Source organism: Musca autumnalis, unplaced genomic scaffold (assembly GCF_047663935.1).
Source record: "Musca autumnalis isolate F117 unplaced genomic scaffold, ASM4766393v1 scaffold_5, whole genome shotgun sequence".
NCBI classification, from domain to species: Eukaryota; Metazoa; Arthropoda; class Insecta; order Diptera; family Muscidae; genus Musca; species Musca autumnalis.
The window spans coordinates 154,469,430-154,486,524 of record NW_027412088.1 but is presented as its reverse complement, the minus strand read 5'-3'; the positions used below and the strand labels follow the sequence as shown (position 1 = coordinate 154,486,524).

Genomic DNA, 17,095 nt, shown 5'->3' with positions numbered 1-17,095 from the left:
GGAATAGGAGGTTATGATCCATTGAAGAGGTACGTATGGGGCAATATAAAATACCTTATTGCTATGGTGGAACCTCAGTTCTAGTGGGAGGGCTATAATCGACATAACATCCGTCGAAACTGTACTTTTCTTACAGATGCTTTTGCAAGTGCATAATTACATATACATAATCCTCGGGCTCTGAATACACCCTTTTTATGTAGACTGGCATGAGTTTTTTTTATTTTTGTTGTACTGCACTTTAAGCTGATGTTGCCAAGAACCACCCCACCGGCGAGCGATAGCCGCGCGAGAAGCCAGCATGCCAGCCAAGGCGACATCTAGCCAAAAGAAAAATTATAATCGTCAATGCAAGACACCAGTACACAACAAAATGGCGCCCATAACGTGGGGCCCGATGAGAGCATAATAATAGTAAAGTTTAAATTGATTCTATTCATGACAAGTAGGTCCCGAATGAGTTAGTTAAGAGTCCTCTCGGTTGCCACTTGGATTAGGTAGAAGATATTGTATTGGAGTACGATAGCTAGGTTAACCAGGTCAAGACATTTTGGTATCAAGAAGTCTCTTAGCCTCAGTATATCCTAGATTTCGGATCCAAGATACTCACAATTTATAGTTTCAGTATGTCTCAGTATTTCATTCCTATAGCTTTCATCCCGATTTAAAGTCCGTTAGTGGCGACATCGGTTAACAGAGATAGGGGATGAACCACTGAGTAGTAAAACCCTTGGGCAGCACACAATCGTAGGTCTTAGAATATCAAGATAATATCCCATATTTTTAATTGTCGCGGTGGTGTGCAGTCGAAGGGTTCGATCCAGTAGTTATATAATATCTATAGCCATAATTAGTCTACTACTAACTGCTGTTTGGAATAGGCTTGTAGGTCCGGAGTAAAAACTCTGTAGGGTTGCTCGCAGGTTATACAATCAGGGCTATTTCCGGTGGTCAAAAGTAGCTAATTCATTTTCATTTTATTTTGTTACTCAATGCATCTGTAAGCTAAGGATGGGTTAGCTGGATTTGTTCATATCCAGTGTTAAAATTTACTCTTCAATGGATTATCACTGAAAACCCTATTCCTATCTATATCAAAGACAGTTTATTTTGGACATATATTTTAGTATTATTATATTCAGTATTAAAGATAAAAGTTTCGGACAGACATACTGTTCTCATACTACCCATAAACCTGTATACGAACTTTAGTATTTGTTTCTACTTTATGTTTTTGCTGACTAGTTCACTAAGTATCTGGTAAAAGCAGTTTACTTGATATTTATTTTCAATAGGAAGTTTAAGTTTCAGGGTAGGGATGCCAACTACCAGGAGTGGAAATACTGGGAATACCCAGTCAAAAGAGGAGACGCAAAACAATGAAAATAATGCCCCTTTGACCAACTCTTCAAATGCGCCAACCAACACGGCTACGGAGGACCAAGCTGAATCATCTCCAGCGCCTTCAATTGCCAGCGATGTCTCGATAGGCACAGATGAACTCGACAACACTATTAGATCTCCAACGTATTCCAGTATGACTGCCCAGCACATTCGTAGTGAATTCCGTTCAGCGAACGGAGACTATAGGTCTGTTATTGTCCAAGGAAGTAATATGCAAGAAATGGTGGCATCTATTGGCTTAGCGCAAGCACATATAATGCGTAGCGTAGAAGTAATCCGACGAGTGCAGCAGAACCTGCAGCAAACTCAGCCAACAGAAGCAGAGCCTAGTGTACATCAGTCGAGGGCTAATAAGAGTTCCGCAGAGCCCAGTGACAGGATTCAGGATCTAACCAGAGTTCAAGGGGAGCATGTACCCCCACCACCAAATCGGGTTGACAAATTTCCAGATGACTTACCCCCGGTACCAAATCATCATAATAGATTTCCCACCGGAGGTCAAACGCCAGCAGCAACGAAAAGCAATACTGGCAGAGGAACTGATTTTAATGATAGATCGGATTCGAAGAATGTCCCTGGGGCAGCGTTCGTACAGTCCTCTTTTCCTCCATTGTACTCGGGGGGTGTTGGTAATCCCATCACTGGTCCGAGGTTCAATATAAAAAAGTGGGGAGTGCGCTTTGATGGGAGTGACAGAAACATGGACGCTGAAGATTTCATCTTCCGCGTGGAATCTATGAGACAAGATTATAATTATCCGTTTGATGAGCTTCTTAAAGATTTCCCTCAGTTGCTCGAAGGTAACGCCCAGGACTGGTATTGGCAACAGCGTCGTATTGCACCATTTACCCACTGGCGCGAATTAAGGGAAGCATTCTTGACGCAGTTCCGACGATATCAAAGTGAATTTCAAATACAAAAGAAGATTATGGACCGCCGCCAACAACCCAATGAATCCTTTGAGGAGTTCTTCGACGCCGTCATTAAGTTGAGGAACCAGCAACGTGCGCCTTATAGCGAACAGGATTTGGTAGAAATTATGAAGGGCAACTTAAAATCTTCACTGGCATCACTTATTTTTCCTATACGAATAGTTGGATTAAATCATTTTCGGCAAGAAGTCAAAAGGGCCGAATCAATGTTAGCTGGTCAAAGGCAGGCCTATAATCAACGAGCATTCCAACCACCGAGAGTCCATGAGCTAGATTTTCCAGAAGTGGAAGCTGAATTAGAGGTGGAGGCTTTGGCTCCGGTCAGCCGTTTCACGTGTTGGAACTGTAAGAAAGTTGGTCATAACTACATCGAGTGCTCAATTCCGGTTACGAGAGTGTTTTGCTTCAAATGTGGAAGGGACGGAGTAGTTGCTCCAAATTGCCCAAAATGTCGGGGAAACTCCAATCGGAGCGTTCCTCGGTCTGGGGAGGCACGCTCCACCCAAACAGAGACCCAGCAGGTCTAAAAGCTGAGCCAAAACCGGCACACGCAGAACAGATCCCGAATCGAGTCACCGTCTTAAGCAATATCGATAGGAACACACTTATAGAAAAACCAAAACTGCGAGAGTTAAAACCATTGCATGTAAGGAAGAAAGAATATGATGAAGCAAGGGAGAGAATTTTTGGCAAGGTATCTAACAAAGTACGAAGGGCTAGGGAAAGGTATAAAAGAAGGAAAAGACTGAGGAAAGAAATAGCTTCAGCCACATTGTTTGAAGGCAAAGATTCCAGGTTCTACACGAAGATCGAGATTAACGGCACGGAATTAGAGGGTCTCCTTGATAGTGGGGCTACCGTATCCTGCTTAGGTAAGGGATGTATTGAGTTTGTAGGAAAAATTGGATTAACCCCTCAACCCTTCTTTTCATTTATCAAGACGGCAGACGGAAGTCCGCACAAAATTGTTGGGAAAATTTGTGCCGATATTTTCTTTAACAATAAGAAGCAGCCCATAACTTTCTTTCTGGTCCCGACATTAAACCGACAACTCTTCCTTGGGGTTGATTTTATGAAATCCTTTGATATGTTTGCGCCTGTTGATAGCCCTACCACCAATGGCGTTAGTCTTTGCGATGATGCTGATAGTGGTACTAATGATGACAGAAAAGTCCATGTATTAACGGATCCACAACGTAAACGTTTGGATCTTATAATAGCAAGATTCCCTTGCTATTCTAAACTTGGCTTAGGCCGGACAAAGTCTGAGGTCCACACGATCGACACAGGTGACGCAGCTCCAGTTAAGAGTAGGCATTACCCGGTATCTCCAGCCGTACAGAAGTTAATGTACGCGGAGTTGGACAGGATGCTTGACATGGGAGTAATCGAGCAAAGCGAGAGTCCGTGGAGTCATCCGGTAACGCTTGTCCGAAAGGGTGAGAAAAATCGGCTGTGTCTGGATGCTCGTTGGCTCAATGCTCTCACTGTCAAGGATGCCTACCCACTCCCGCACATCGAAGGGCTGTTGAGCAGGTTGGGTGATACCTATTTTATCTCAAGTGTCGACCTCAAAGATGCCTTCTGGCAGATCCCATTAGACGAGTCCAGTAAGGAGAAGACCGCTTTCACAGTGCCGGGGAGGCCACTTTATCAATTTACGGTCATGCCTTTCGGGCTGTGTAACGCTGCCCAAAGGCTATGCCGTCTAATGGATAAAGTGATACCCTCTGCATTGCGAGATCGTGTATTCGTCTATCTGAATGATCTTTTGGTGGTCTCGCCAGATTTCGACACACATCTGGAGTTGCTGAAACGTGTGGCAGATCTGTTAGCTAAAGCGGGCCTAACCATTAATGTTGGTAAGTCTAAATTCTGCTTTAAGGAGTTGAGGTATTTAGGCTACATTGTGGGTGGAGGCGAGCTCAAACCAGATCCTTCTAAAGTCGAAACCATCACACGCTTTTGTTTCCCAAAAACTGCCAAGCAGGTACGTAGCTTCATGGGAGCAACAGGATGGTATCGAAGATTTATACCAAACTACGCTACAATTGCGGCTCCAATATTTGAGACTCTAAAGAAGGGTAAAGCATTCAAATTCACGAACGAAGCAAAAGAAGCCTTTGAGAAACTCAAAACTGCATTAATCACCAGCCCAGTTCTAACTCATCCGGACTTTACGAAACATTTTTATGTGCAGTGTGATGCTTCTGACCTAAGTGTAGGTGCAGTCCTATTCCAAAAGGATAGCGAAGGCGGGGAACACCCGATTGCATACTACTCTCAGAAGCTAACATCAGCACAAAAGAATTATTCTGTAACGGAAAGAGAATGTTTGGCGGTGGTAAATGCAGTTAAGAAGTTCCGCCCGTACATAGAACTTATGCCATTTACCATAATAACGGATCACAGTAGTCTGAAGTGGTTGATGTCGCATAAAGACTAAAGCGGTCGACTAGCTCGATGGAGCCTCCATTTACAATCCTTCAGTTTCGCCGTAGAACATCGCCAAGGTAGTAAAAACGTAGTGCCGGATACTTTGTCAAGGTATAATATGGAAGAATTGTCGGCTAACGTAGGGACAATGATAGATCTTGCTTCTCCAGCTTTTTCCAGTGAAGGATACAAAGATCTAATGGAAACGGTACTTGCAAATTCCGAAAGATTGCCCGATATCAGGGTTATAGACAACTTCGTGTATAAGAGGACACAGTTTTATGATGGTACACCAACAAATGAAGATTTCGCCTGGAAGCTATGGGTTCCATTAGAACTTACACATGATCTAATAGAGAAAGCCCATTGCCCTCCCGTTGCTAGCCACGGTGGTTACCACAAAACTCTTAAAAGAATTAAAGAATATTTCTACTGGCCAAACATAAATAAACAAGTTAGAGAATTCGTGCAAGGTTGTCAGGTTTGTAAAGAATCCAAACCGGCCCATACTACTCTTCGCCCTCTCATGGGGAAGGAAGCCGAAGTGGAGAGACCTTTTCAACGAATTTACGTTGACTTTTTGGGTCCCTACCCTCGCTCCGAAAATGGTAATACCTACATATTTATTGTCTTAGATCATCTCAGCAAGTTTGTACTACTTAAAGCCATGAGTAAAGCTAATTCCAAAAACATCATAAGGTTCCTAATTTCGGAAGTGTTCCATAAATTTGGCACCCCCGAAGTTCTAGTATCCGACAATGGGCAACAATTTCTTTCGAAAGAATTTGGATGCCTGATGACCAATTTTGGCATAAATCACATCCGTACAGCAACTCATTCTCCGGAAGCAAATGCTTCGGAGCGTGTGAACCAGAGCATATTAGCAGCCATTCGGTCATACCTTAAGGATAACCAGCTAGATTGGGATAAATACTTGTCTGAAATTGAGTGCTCACTAAGATCCTCAATTCATTCGTCAATTGGAGTTACCCCATATTTTGCTCTCTTCGGCATGAACATGGTAAACCATGGTAGTGTTTATCCTCTAGCGCGTAAACTTAGTGCCCTAAATGAGCCAGAGGTAAATATTCTTCCAAAATCGGCCAAATTAGAGACAGTGCGGGAGAAAATTACGGAAAACCTACACAAGGCTTACCTGACCAATGAAAAAACTTACAACATAAGAGCTAAAAATGTTAAGTTCATTCCTGGTCAGGAAGTGTATCACCGAAGCTTCCAACAGAGTGACTTCAAGAGAAATTTTAACGCAAAACTCGGTCCAAAGTTCCAGAAATGCCGAATAGTGCGTCCCGTGGGAAATTGCCTTTATGAGATAGAGGATTTACAGGGAAAACCCTTAGGAATATTTCATGCGAAGGATCTTAGGCCATAGTAGCAACTTCATAAAAACAAGATATCAATTGGTAACACATTTATATTTACTTGTGCATTTTAGACTTACCTTTGATAAAAATGAATATAATGCTGATGACTTTTCCGGCCGCTAAGAGAAGTTCTGCTAATCCCATTAAAGAACGACAGGTAGTTTTTTTGAATATATCCACAAAAATGAACACTTTCATAAGAGAAGGCCACAGATTACTTTATCACTACAGATTTTACCAGCATCAGCTGGGTAAATTATATTTGTTTCAAGAACTTCTAATATATTTATAGCTTGCTAAAGACTAGTTACGACTATTTTGCTTACACTATTCACTTTTTGTTTTGATTATTCATTTTCTTTAATTTTTTTTTGTTTTGTTTTTGCCACTCTTCTGTATTGTATTGTATTCCCTTTCTTTTCCTTTTTGAGGATGTATTTTCAATTTTTCACTTTCTCACTGATTCTCACTGGTTCATTACACTCTCTCCTACTAATTTTATAAACGGAGAAGCTTATGGCTCTCAATTTCATTGATTCTCTTTCAATAACTTGGCGTCTAGTATGGTCGTACTAGTTAAGTGTACTGTAGAAAAATTTATGATATTTTCAATCACTTAAATAATAACGGTCTCATTGAAAAAAAAAATTTGGTTAAAGTTTCGCTTTCTTGAATTTTATCCAGATCGGCACAATGACACAAGTCCGAGTTTTATCTGGTTATGGAAATTTCTTGTATTTATTTTCATGCGCTATTGCAAGCCACTACAAACCACTTTTAGCTTTCTTTCAATTATTGCATGCCTTTATATACATAAGTAAAAAAAATCATTTTTCTTTTTTCTAATATTACAATTTATATTAAACACTTATGGAAAACCTCAATCATACAATCTAATTAGCGCCACATAAGAAGTTTAATTTTCAAAATTCCGCGACGTAATATCGTCGTGTGACAATTGCCTACAAAACGACGCTTTCACCGACATTCACTCACAACCGTTATCATTCGAGGCTTTTTGTGGCCAACGCTTTGATAGTTTTACTTCTTCACTTTTTGTTTCAATTAAGTTGTTTTAGCACATAGAGTCATCAATATTATGTTGTATTCTAATCAATTTATTCGCGTACCCGTTTCTATTCTATTCTAGAAATTCACTGATCTTATTTTCTTGTCAATATTTTCCCGTCCGAAGGAAACTACAACCGAGTGAAAGAAATTTGTAATATCTCATTGCCTCTTAATTGTATGAAACGCCGTCAACAAGAAAAAAAAAACAGTTGTCTAATCAATTGTAATAAAGGCGTTCCGCCTTCAACCAAAATTTAATACAAAGCCATAAGCGTTCCTATTTCCACAACATCCTACAGTGAACAAAATAAGTGGTTGCACTTTTTCCCTCCCATCCTTTTACAGTCATGTACAAAGGATGGTTGGGTTTGTCGTGTGCGTTTTTATTTTCAAAATAGCTCCACCTATATTTGACGTTCTGAATTGACCTTAAACCGTCATTATTTTGGGTAATTGTAAATGACATGACTCTTGCCTTACACGAAAAGGGAAATTTGAAAATTGACAGCAAATAAGGAGGGGAAAGAGAACTGGCGGAAAGTTGAAGAAAGAAAATTAGCTCTTTTTCGATTTTGATTTCCTGGCAGCAAGAGGTTTCCTGAAGGAGAACAAATTTCTGTTGCCTATTTACAACGGAAAAATATCTATATCAAGAGAAAAAAAAGCTTGAATCCTATTGTTTTTGTTTAATTATTTTGGACTTCCATCGTATAAAAAAAGAAAGTTTCAAATTCACAAAGTCAAATTTAAAACTAAACCACCAAAATCCACACTGTTCCTGCTCACATACCGCTGCCACAACGAGGGATTTGCTGTTGAGCACCTTGCGTTCCGCGGTGCCGAGGTACTTTCAGCCTTAGATTTGTGCCGGTGACCTACGACAACCACAAAAAAAACTTAAACTTGACTACTCAACACAGACGGACGTCAAATCTAAAATAAAAGTCAGTATTTTTGCGGTGTATAAGGGTAGACATTTCTCTGATTGTTGCTTTTTTCCTTTTGACCTTAGATTTTTTTTCGATATAAGGCACCTACACAAATAGACAGAGCTCTTTCTAGGCAGGTAGGGTAAGTGAATTTGGGAGTGTTTGATCCCTTTTACTTTTGATGTCGTCCCTTAGGAAACAATGTCGCACCAAAAAAAAAAATTAAGGAAATATAAAGGTTTTAAATAGCTTTTATTATAGATTAACATGTAATAACTGTACCATAAACTTTCGATACAGACCCATTTGACATTGACGGACTACTAGCGCAAATAGCTACAGGCAAGGTACTACTACAGTCCAGCATTGAAGCCCCTGGAAGCAGATATATCGTAAACATCTAGATTATCTAAACACGTTTGTTTAAAAAAATTCAATTTATAGTAAACGAGGTTTACAGTAAACATTTTGTCATTTGTGAAGATTTATTTAGCATGTGTACAACGCAATCAAAATTTTTAGTGTACCCGATTCGCATAAATCTAGTATAATGTAGACGTAACATAAAATTATATTATTAGCCTTTTGAATTTAGATACCATTTTTTTTTTTTTGCTTTATGGATTGTCATCATACACATTTTTAAGCAACATGATTATCTATGCTCCTGAATTACTTTTATAATAAATTATAACATATACCGAAATTAAAACATGTCTTTTGAGTAGATAAAAATAGTTTGGGGAATAGGAGGTTATGATCCATTGAAGAGGTACGTATGGGGCAATATAAAATACCTTATTGCTATGGTGGAACCTCAGTTCTAGTGGGAGGGCTATAATCGACATAACATCCGTCGAAACTGTACTTTTCTTACAGATGCTTTTGCAAGTGCATAATTACATATACATAATCCTCGGGCTCTGAATACACCCTTTTTATGTAGACTGGCATGAGTTTTTTTTTTATTTTTGTTGTACTGCACTTTAAGCTGATGTTGCCAAGAACCACCCCACCGGCGAGCGATAGCCGCGCGAGAAGCCAGCATGCCAGCCAAGTCGACATCTAGCCAAAAGAAAAATTATAATCGTCAATGCAAGACACCAGTACACAACACACTACTCTTAGCAGGATTGCCTGAGGAGTACGCTCCGATGATAATGGGCATCGAAAGCTCTGGTGTAAAGATAACGGGCGACTCCATCAAGACCAAACTGCTTCAAGATGTCAAAAAGCCAAATGAGAGCAGTGACGCGGCGTTTCTTGCAGCCAAAAAGAATTTTTACAAGAAAAGAATGCGATGTTTTAATTGTAACCGCATTGGCCACATAGCTGCAGATTGTCAGAAGAAGAAGCACGTTGACAAAGTGGAAAGTGGTTTTTGCACAGTGTTTGTAGCGAGGGCAACCAATGATAGAGATTGGTTTATTGATTCGGGAGCCAGCCTACACATGTCCATGAGGAAAGAGTGGTTTACGTGTATTCGGCCGTCTACAGTGAAGGAAATTTTTGTGGCCAACAAGGAGAAACTGGGAGTTGAAGGTATTGGTGACATAAAGTTCAAACTGTTTGTGAATGGGAAAAATATGGACATAACTTTCTACGATGTCCTTTATGTACCAAACCTTTCGGTTAATTTACTATCAGTCAGCCAAATTATAAGCAGAGGCTATACCGTCCAGTTCCGAAATAACAAGTGTGAGGTTAAAAGAGGCGGTAAAGTGATAGCTAGTGCCACACGAGAGAATAATATGTTTAGATTGGATGGCAACACTAAACAAAAGTGCATGGCAGTCACCACATATGACGTTGATATATGGCATTCAAGGATGGACATGAAGAAAACACAGGAGCAGGTCAATGGTATGAAATTCGATATGCCACCGAAGGAAAACTGTGTGTCGTGTTTGAAAGGAAAAATGTCACGGAAGCCATATAAATCGTCTGGTACTCGTTCAGCTGATATACTTGAGCTTATACATTCGGACCTGTGTGGCCCGATGGAGGAATCGTCGATTAATGGAGCTAAGTATTTTTTGTCATTTATAGATGATCATACACGTAAAGTTTTTGTACATTTTTTGCAGGCAAAAACGGAGGTACCAGCATTATTCGAGCAGTTCAAGGCCAGAGTTGAAAATGAGACTGGCAAACGAATAAAATGCTTGCGTACAGACAACGGCACGGAATATTGCAACAAGCAGTTCTCGCAAAAATTGAAACAATATGGAATACAGCATCAAACCACCGTACCATACAGCCCCCAGCAAAACGGCGTGGCCGAGCGAGCGAATCGCACAATAGTAGAGAGAGCGCGCTGTATGTTATTCCATTCTGGTTTGCCGAAGAAATTTTGGGCCGAGGCTGTTGCAAATGCCGTTCACGTCATCAATCGCTCCGTTTCTGCCGCTGTTGCAAAAAATATACCGCAAGAACTCTGGACCAGCAGTAAAGTTGATTTGTCACATCTCCGGACTTTTGGATGTCGTGCAATGGCATACATGCCAAAGGAAAAAAGAAGAAAGTGGGATGCCAAATCCAAAGAGTATATTTTGATGATAGTGATGGCACTGGTGTTGATGATGGCACAGTTAATGGTGTAAATGTTGATCCCGTCCGTAATGATGATGCAAGCGATGGCACAATTACAGATAGAAACGGGACAAGTGAGGATGGTGATTCTAGTGATGGTGATGATTCACTAGACTTTTTCGAGCCTGATGAGACGCTTACAAGTGAAGATACCAATGTTGTGGTCAATGAAGAAAATTTTGATGGCACTGTAAGACGTTCTGCTCGAACACCAAAACCAGTAAAAAGAAGTGAGTATTATCTGTATGCAGTGGAGGCAGGTGGATTTGAAGATCCATTCACATTAGAAGAGGCATTTAAAGACATGGATGCCAAACAGTGGAGGCAAGCAATGAAAAGTGAATATCAGTCTTTAATGCAGAATAATACGTGGACATTGGTGAACTTGCCCCCTGGTGTGAAACCAATAAAGTGTAAATGGGTGTTTAAAAGAAAGCGTGACGAGAGAGGTAATGTCATTAAACACAAGGCAAGGCTGGTCATAAAGGGGTGCTCCCAGAAACCGGGCATAGATTTTCAGAAAACTTATTCGCCAGTGGTCCGATATGCGTCTATGCGATACTTGTTGTCAATTGCGGCTCAGTTTAACCTAGACATCGAGCAAATGGATGCGGTTACAGCGTTTCTTCAGGGAGAACTAGATGAAGAAATATTTATGGAGCCACCGGAGGGTATTGAAGGCGATTTTGTCGGTAAGGTGTGCAGACTAAATAAGGCAATTTATGGCCTAAAACAAGCAAGTCGTCAATGGAACAAGAAATTAGATGCAGCCTTAAAAAGTTTGAATTTGCGACAATCGAAGATGGATCCATGTATTTACTATAATATAAGTGGCCCCAAAATATTTTTCATAGCAGTATATGTCGATGACATACTGATTTTTTCCAACAATGATGCGTTTAAAGACAAAGTGAAATCAGAGCTGCAGAGGTCATTTAGTATGAAAGATTTGGGTGCAGCTAAAAATTGTGTTGGACTTCATATCACACGAAATCGAGATAAAGGTGAAATATATGTTGACCAGACCATACATGTCAATGAATTTTTACGTCGTTTTAATATGGCAGAGTGCAAGCCAATATCCACACCTTTTGATATCAATGTAAAATTGAAAAAACCAGACTTTAAGTCAAGCATATCAGGTAACATACCTTACCAAGAGGCCATAGGATGTTTACTGTACTTAGTTCAAGGAACTCGACCTGATCTGGCATATGCGGTTAATTACCTAAGTAAGTTCAATGATTGTTTTGATAATACACATTGGTCAGCAGTGAAAAGAGTCTTCAGATACTTGAAGGGGACCAAGAATGCGGCGTTGGTTTTTAAGAAAAATGATAATGGTCTCCAGATAAGAGGTTTTTGTGATGCTGACTATGCAGGAGATATTTCTGATAGACGATCCTGTACTGGATATGTTTTTATGCAGCAAGGCCCAATTAGTTGGAACAGTAAAAGGCAAGCGACAGTGGCCTTATCTACTACAGAAGCCGAGTATATGGCAGTGTCTGCTGCAGTACAAGAAGCAGAGTGGCTTCGACAGTTTCAAAAGGAGTTTTTTGGTCGCGTATGCAGAGATACCATTTTGTTACAATGCGACAATAGAAGCGCAATTAATTTGGCGAATACCGAGGCCTATCATGCGCGAACCAAACATATAGATGTACGTCACCATTTTGTGCGTGACAAGATTAATGAAGGGCACATCGAACTCCAATATGAATCATCAGAGAAAATGGTTGCGGATTTTCTTACGAAACCCCTATCGAAAGAGAAACATATGAGGTGTGCTGAGATGTTGGGTATAACTTTCGTATAGCCAGCTTTTAGTGGAGGTGTTGATATGAAAATCTGGCAATACTCTTTGATATCCTTATGGTTGTATTTACCGAGCAACATTAAATGCAACCCTGTATTATTACATTCCTTTTTGTTTGTAATACTTCCCTTCTTCTCATTGTAACCTTCGTACAATAAAGATCTCTTTTGTCTAAGATATTCTATCAAGGTTTATTTTCGCCATCACAACAAAATTCAGTCTGAAATATTACATGGTCCATTTAATAGTAAATTTTATTAATGTACATTTAAACGGCATACAGAACAAGTTAAAATGAACAATTAAACATATTATTTAAACACAATATTTTTGCAATATTAGATCATAACATCACTGTCACTATCAGTATCACTCCCAATACAAATTATGGAAGAGTTAGGCGTAGAGTGGGTAATACCACTGGACGTGGATGGTGATTCATCCAATATTGGAGATAAATTTAAGATTTCCTCCTCAGGGCATATATTTTTCTGGGAATTACACCTTTGATTTTTCGCTCTATTGCAGAGATTCCAATTGTGAGATATGAAACTATTTTTGCAGCAGTATCTGCATGGAGCAGTCAAAATACGAACCGATATCATTGTAAGTTCTTTTGTGACGCAAACACTGTTCCACCATGTAGTAGGATCCTCTCTAGCTTTATAGTTTGCTAGATCCGTCATTACATTTACATTAAATTTTAAACCCATATAAATTCGATCGCAATTAAAAATTCAGATGAATTTAAGTCATGCCCAACGCTATTGGGGTCAAGTAAACTTGCTGCCAAATGTATGGGTTTAATCGTTTTTTCATCCTTTTATCAAAGGATGACAATAATTCTTTTTTTTTGTCATCATTAATTTCGTTTGTTGCTGTTAATGTATTTTGCAGCTTATTACGAATGTCTTTAAATGCAAAATTCACACGATGTATATTGTGTTGATTTGATTCGAAAAAGGTTGTCCATTCAGCTATAGGTTGGAAGAGTTGTAAATTGATGTCTAACGTCTTCCAAAAATCTTCCGAGAGTAATGATGATTTTGTTGTTGGACTCAGGGTTATTTTTTCATGAACAGCCAAGGCTTGAAGGGATACTTTACTGTTCACTAAGCTTTTTAATGAAGTAGCACAACTGCCCCATCTCGTTTTAACTGGGAGTTTTAGCTGTTCTCCAGATCCTTTTTCTTTACAGATCTTAGCAAATGTCCATGAAAGGACCTTACTGTATTTAATAGTTTTGATTATATCAATAACTAGTAAAAAATAGTTCTTCACAGTGGGACATTTTAAAAAGTCTTCGCTGAGCAAATTAAGGCAATGGGCTACACATCCTAGTGGTACTACTTGAGGATATACCTTTTGAACCTCTTTAAATGCACCCTGCATATTCCCAGCATTATCGCCAGTGAGAGCTATAAACTTGTGCTCACCGTAAACATTCATTACTTTAATAATCTCATCGGCGATATATGCTGAGGTGTGCTTGTTGTCTTCAGTTGCCAAGCTTCGGACAAACACCATCTCGGGCTTTGAGATTAAAAAGTTGATTACACCTTCACTGCGCACATTGCTCCAACCGTCACACTGCAGATGCATGTAACTTGCTGCCTTCACTTGCTCAGTAATGTTTTTCGAAGTTTCATCATATATCTTGTTCAAGTACTTGCTGGAAATTGTCTTTCTATTTGGTAATTTAAATGAAGGATTCAATTCTTCGAAAAATTGCTGCCAAAGTGGATGCTCAACCATTGAAAAAGGAGCTCCAGATACAATAATTGCTCTGGCAAGTTTCTCTTCAAGGCTATCTTTGTAGTCATCGCATATTTTGAGGCTCGAGTTTGATGGTGGAAGGGAAGTTGATGCGCTTGAAACATCACTGTAGTGGTTCGAATTTTGCAATTGGGTGTTCTGTTCACTTGGAATCATTTCACTTACTTCACTTCTTAACGTAATTGGGCAATGACGCAGTTGACCAAATGTTTTGCCATTTTATTAACATTTGGGAATTTGTAAACCGTGTTGCAGTATCTCCAAAGAACTGCCTTTGAGTTGCTTGGATTTGTTGCAAAATGCTTCCATATTCGTTCATTTTTAGGTCTTCCCATCTTAAAAACGATCAAATTTTATTTTTCCATTTTTAACAGTCTTCACATTTTAACGCATACCTTATCAACAGATTAATTAGATAGATTAGTGTATTTTATACAGGTACAATACTTTTTTAGCGGTTCTAAATTTTATTTGAAATAATTTTTTAGCCGATTGACAAATAAAAATTTTCAATTTTGTTTTTTTTTTTTAAATACCCAAATAAACACCCTGAAAAGGTATTTAAAAGGTATTTACCAGGTATTTACCCAAGTTTTGGGTAAATACCGGGTAGAATCCCATCTATAGTTTGGTTTATGAATATCAAATTTATTTTTATTCTAAATACTTTTTTTAATTTATTCCATAAGATTTATATCATTATTATTTTCACAATATGTATACGAAATATATATTTTTTACACATAAAAAATATCTAAATAAAACTTGTTTTTATTAATTTCTAAATATTTTATATATATCCCAGCGAAAAGTTTGCCTCCAAGAGGCAGTTAAATGATATGTACAAGTGATTTGGAAGTGCATCAAATTATGCATTTTCACTCATGATTTTTACAAGGGAGTGACCCCGGAAAGAGGCACTTCATTGCACCGCATTTTAACTGACCCTTTGGCATTGCATTTTAACTGTACCTTTGGCACTGCATTTTAACTGACCCTTTGGCATTGCATTTTAACTGACCCTTTGGGGTAGAATAGGAGGCAGTCCAGAGCACGTGTTTTGAATAACAAAATAAAATGCATTTATTATTTGTGTAAAACAAAAATATTAATAACTTTATTAAATTAACACAAATTATGAAAATTCTCTATTGAATTCAGTCGCAAACATGTGTATTTCCTCCGCTCTTCATTTAATCCAAGCTTAAGTGCTTTTGCTTTATTTGCTAAATGGGTTTGATATTGCCTTCCCATCACCAGTTAAGATTTCGACATGTACTCCAACAGCACTCCATTGGGAAATTTTCTTCTCGTGAGTTACCGGAAAAGTGTTCTCAAATTAAATATTATTTAGTTTGTATTAACAAATGTTTGACAATGTTAACACGATTATCTCTTTTTGGAAATGTATTCCGCTGCCTGTAGAGATGTACAAACTGATTTATGTACATGTAGGGATCTCTAACAACTGCTAATAAAATGTAGTGAACGGAGTGCCTTTTTCACGACTCCGTTAGCACTGCATCCGGATGCTGTTAAATTGTGAGGAATTGGAGTGCCTTTTTCACGACTCCGTTGAACTGCCTCCGGATGTTGTTAAAATGTGACAAATGGATGTGATTCTTTGGATTGCATCCAAATGCGGTTAAAATGTGAGGAATGGAGTGCCTTTTTCACGACTCCGTTTGAACTGCATAAAAACATGCCGTGAAAGAACTAGTCTACATTGCACTACTTCCAATTTATTTTGCTGGGTATGCTATATGCTCGGATTCATTGTTTATCAGATGATGAAGATGGATGATGATAACCATCAACATCGAAATCTGGCGTTTCAAAAACAAATTATCACGATCAATGAAAAAAAGTAAGTTTTATTAGGATCAATTAATTAATTTGTAATTATTAAATTAATTTATGAAAAATATTTTATTATAGAACCCAAAAAACCGGCAAAGTAAATGCCAAAAATGATTTAGATGCACTTTTCGATGACCTGCTAAGTGTACCAAAAACTAACATAACATCTCCAACAACCACGAAAATTACAGCCTCTGGTGGAAAAGAAAAGCAACAACAACAGCAGCAGCAACAAATGCCAACATTTACTCCACCACAAAATCACGTTTATAACCAACCGAATGCTTTCAATAATTTCCCAGGAATACAACAACAAATGCCCAGGCCAACAATACCTCAAAATTACCAATTTCAACAAACTGGTTTTATGGCCATGCCACGGGGACCACAATATCCACCAACATCATATTTCCATGGCGTTTCGATTGGACAACAACATCCGCAACCACCACCACTATTTATGCAACCAAACTTTATGCCATTATATGGACAAAATCAACAAATGATGCAGCAAGAACCTCGTTTAGTTCCACCATTGTTTCCACAACAAACTGGAACGAATAATACAACAACATTCAATCAACAATCGGCTAAACAAGGTGATGGCAACAATAAAAAGGCAGAAACAACCAACCATCTTCATGAGGAGCGAAGATTTTAAGGGTGCATCAGCACTACAAGATATTGTAGATATTGTCTGTGCAGTACCTGCTGGAGTGTTATCGCCGTGAACACCACCCATCCTAAAACCTGTCCATACATAAAGAACTAATGCAAATCAAAGACCAATTTAGTTTTTTGTTTTCCATACCATTACTTTTTTAAGTATCTAAGTACGTATGTTACGTATATTTGTATTGTACAACATCCAAAACAAGAATATAAATTAAT

The 17,095-nt window shown here is 38.8% G+C and overlaps 2 protein-coding genes across 3 annotated transcripts in view; one reads left to right on the top strand and one right to left on the bottom strand.

Moving 5' to 3' along the window:
- The window catches only part of Tab2 (TAK1-associated binding protein 2), a 175,294-nt gene that overhangs the window by 108,819 nt on the left and 49,380 nt on the right, over window positions 1-17,095 (bottom strand). The window lies entirely within an intron of this gene.
- On the top strand, window positions 15,272-16,964 carry LOC141406742 (uncharacterized). Its single transcript, XM_073992712.1, has 2 exons — window positions 15,272-16,211; window positions 16,283-16,964. The coding sequence occupies exons 1-2, from the start codon at window positions 16,108-16,110 to the stop codon at window positions 16,863-16,865; spliced, it is 687 nt and encodes a 228-aa protein (XP_073848813.1). The 5' UTR covers window positions 15,272-16,107; the 3' UTR covers window positions 16,866-16,964.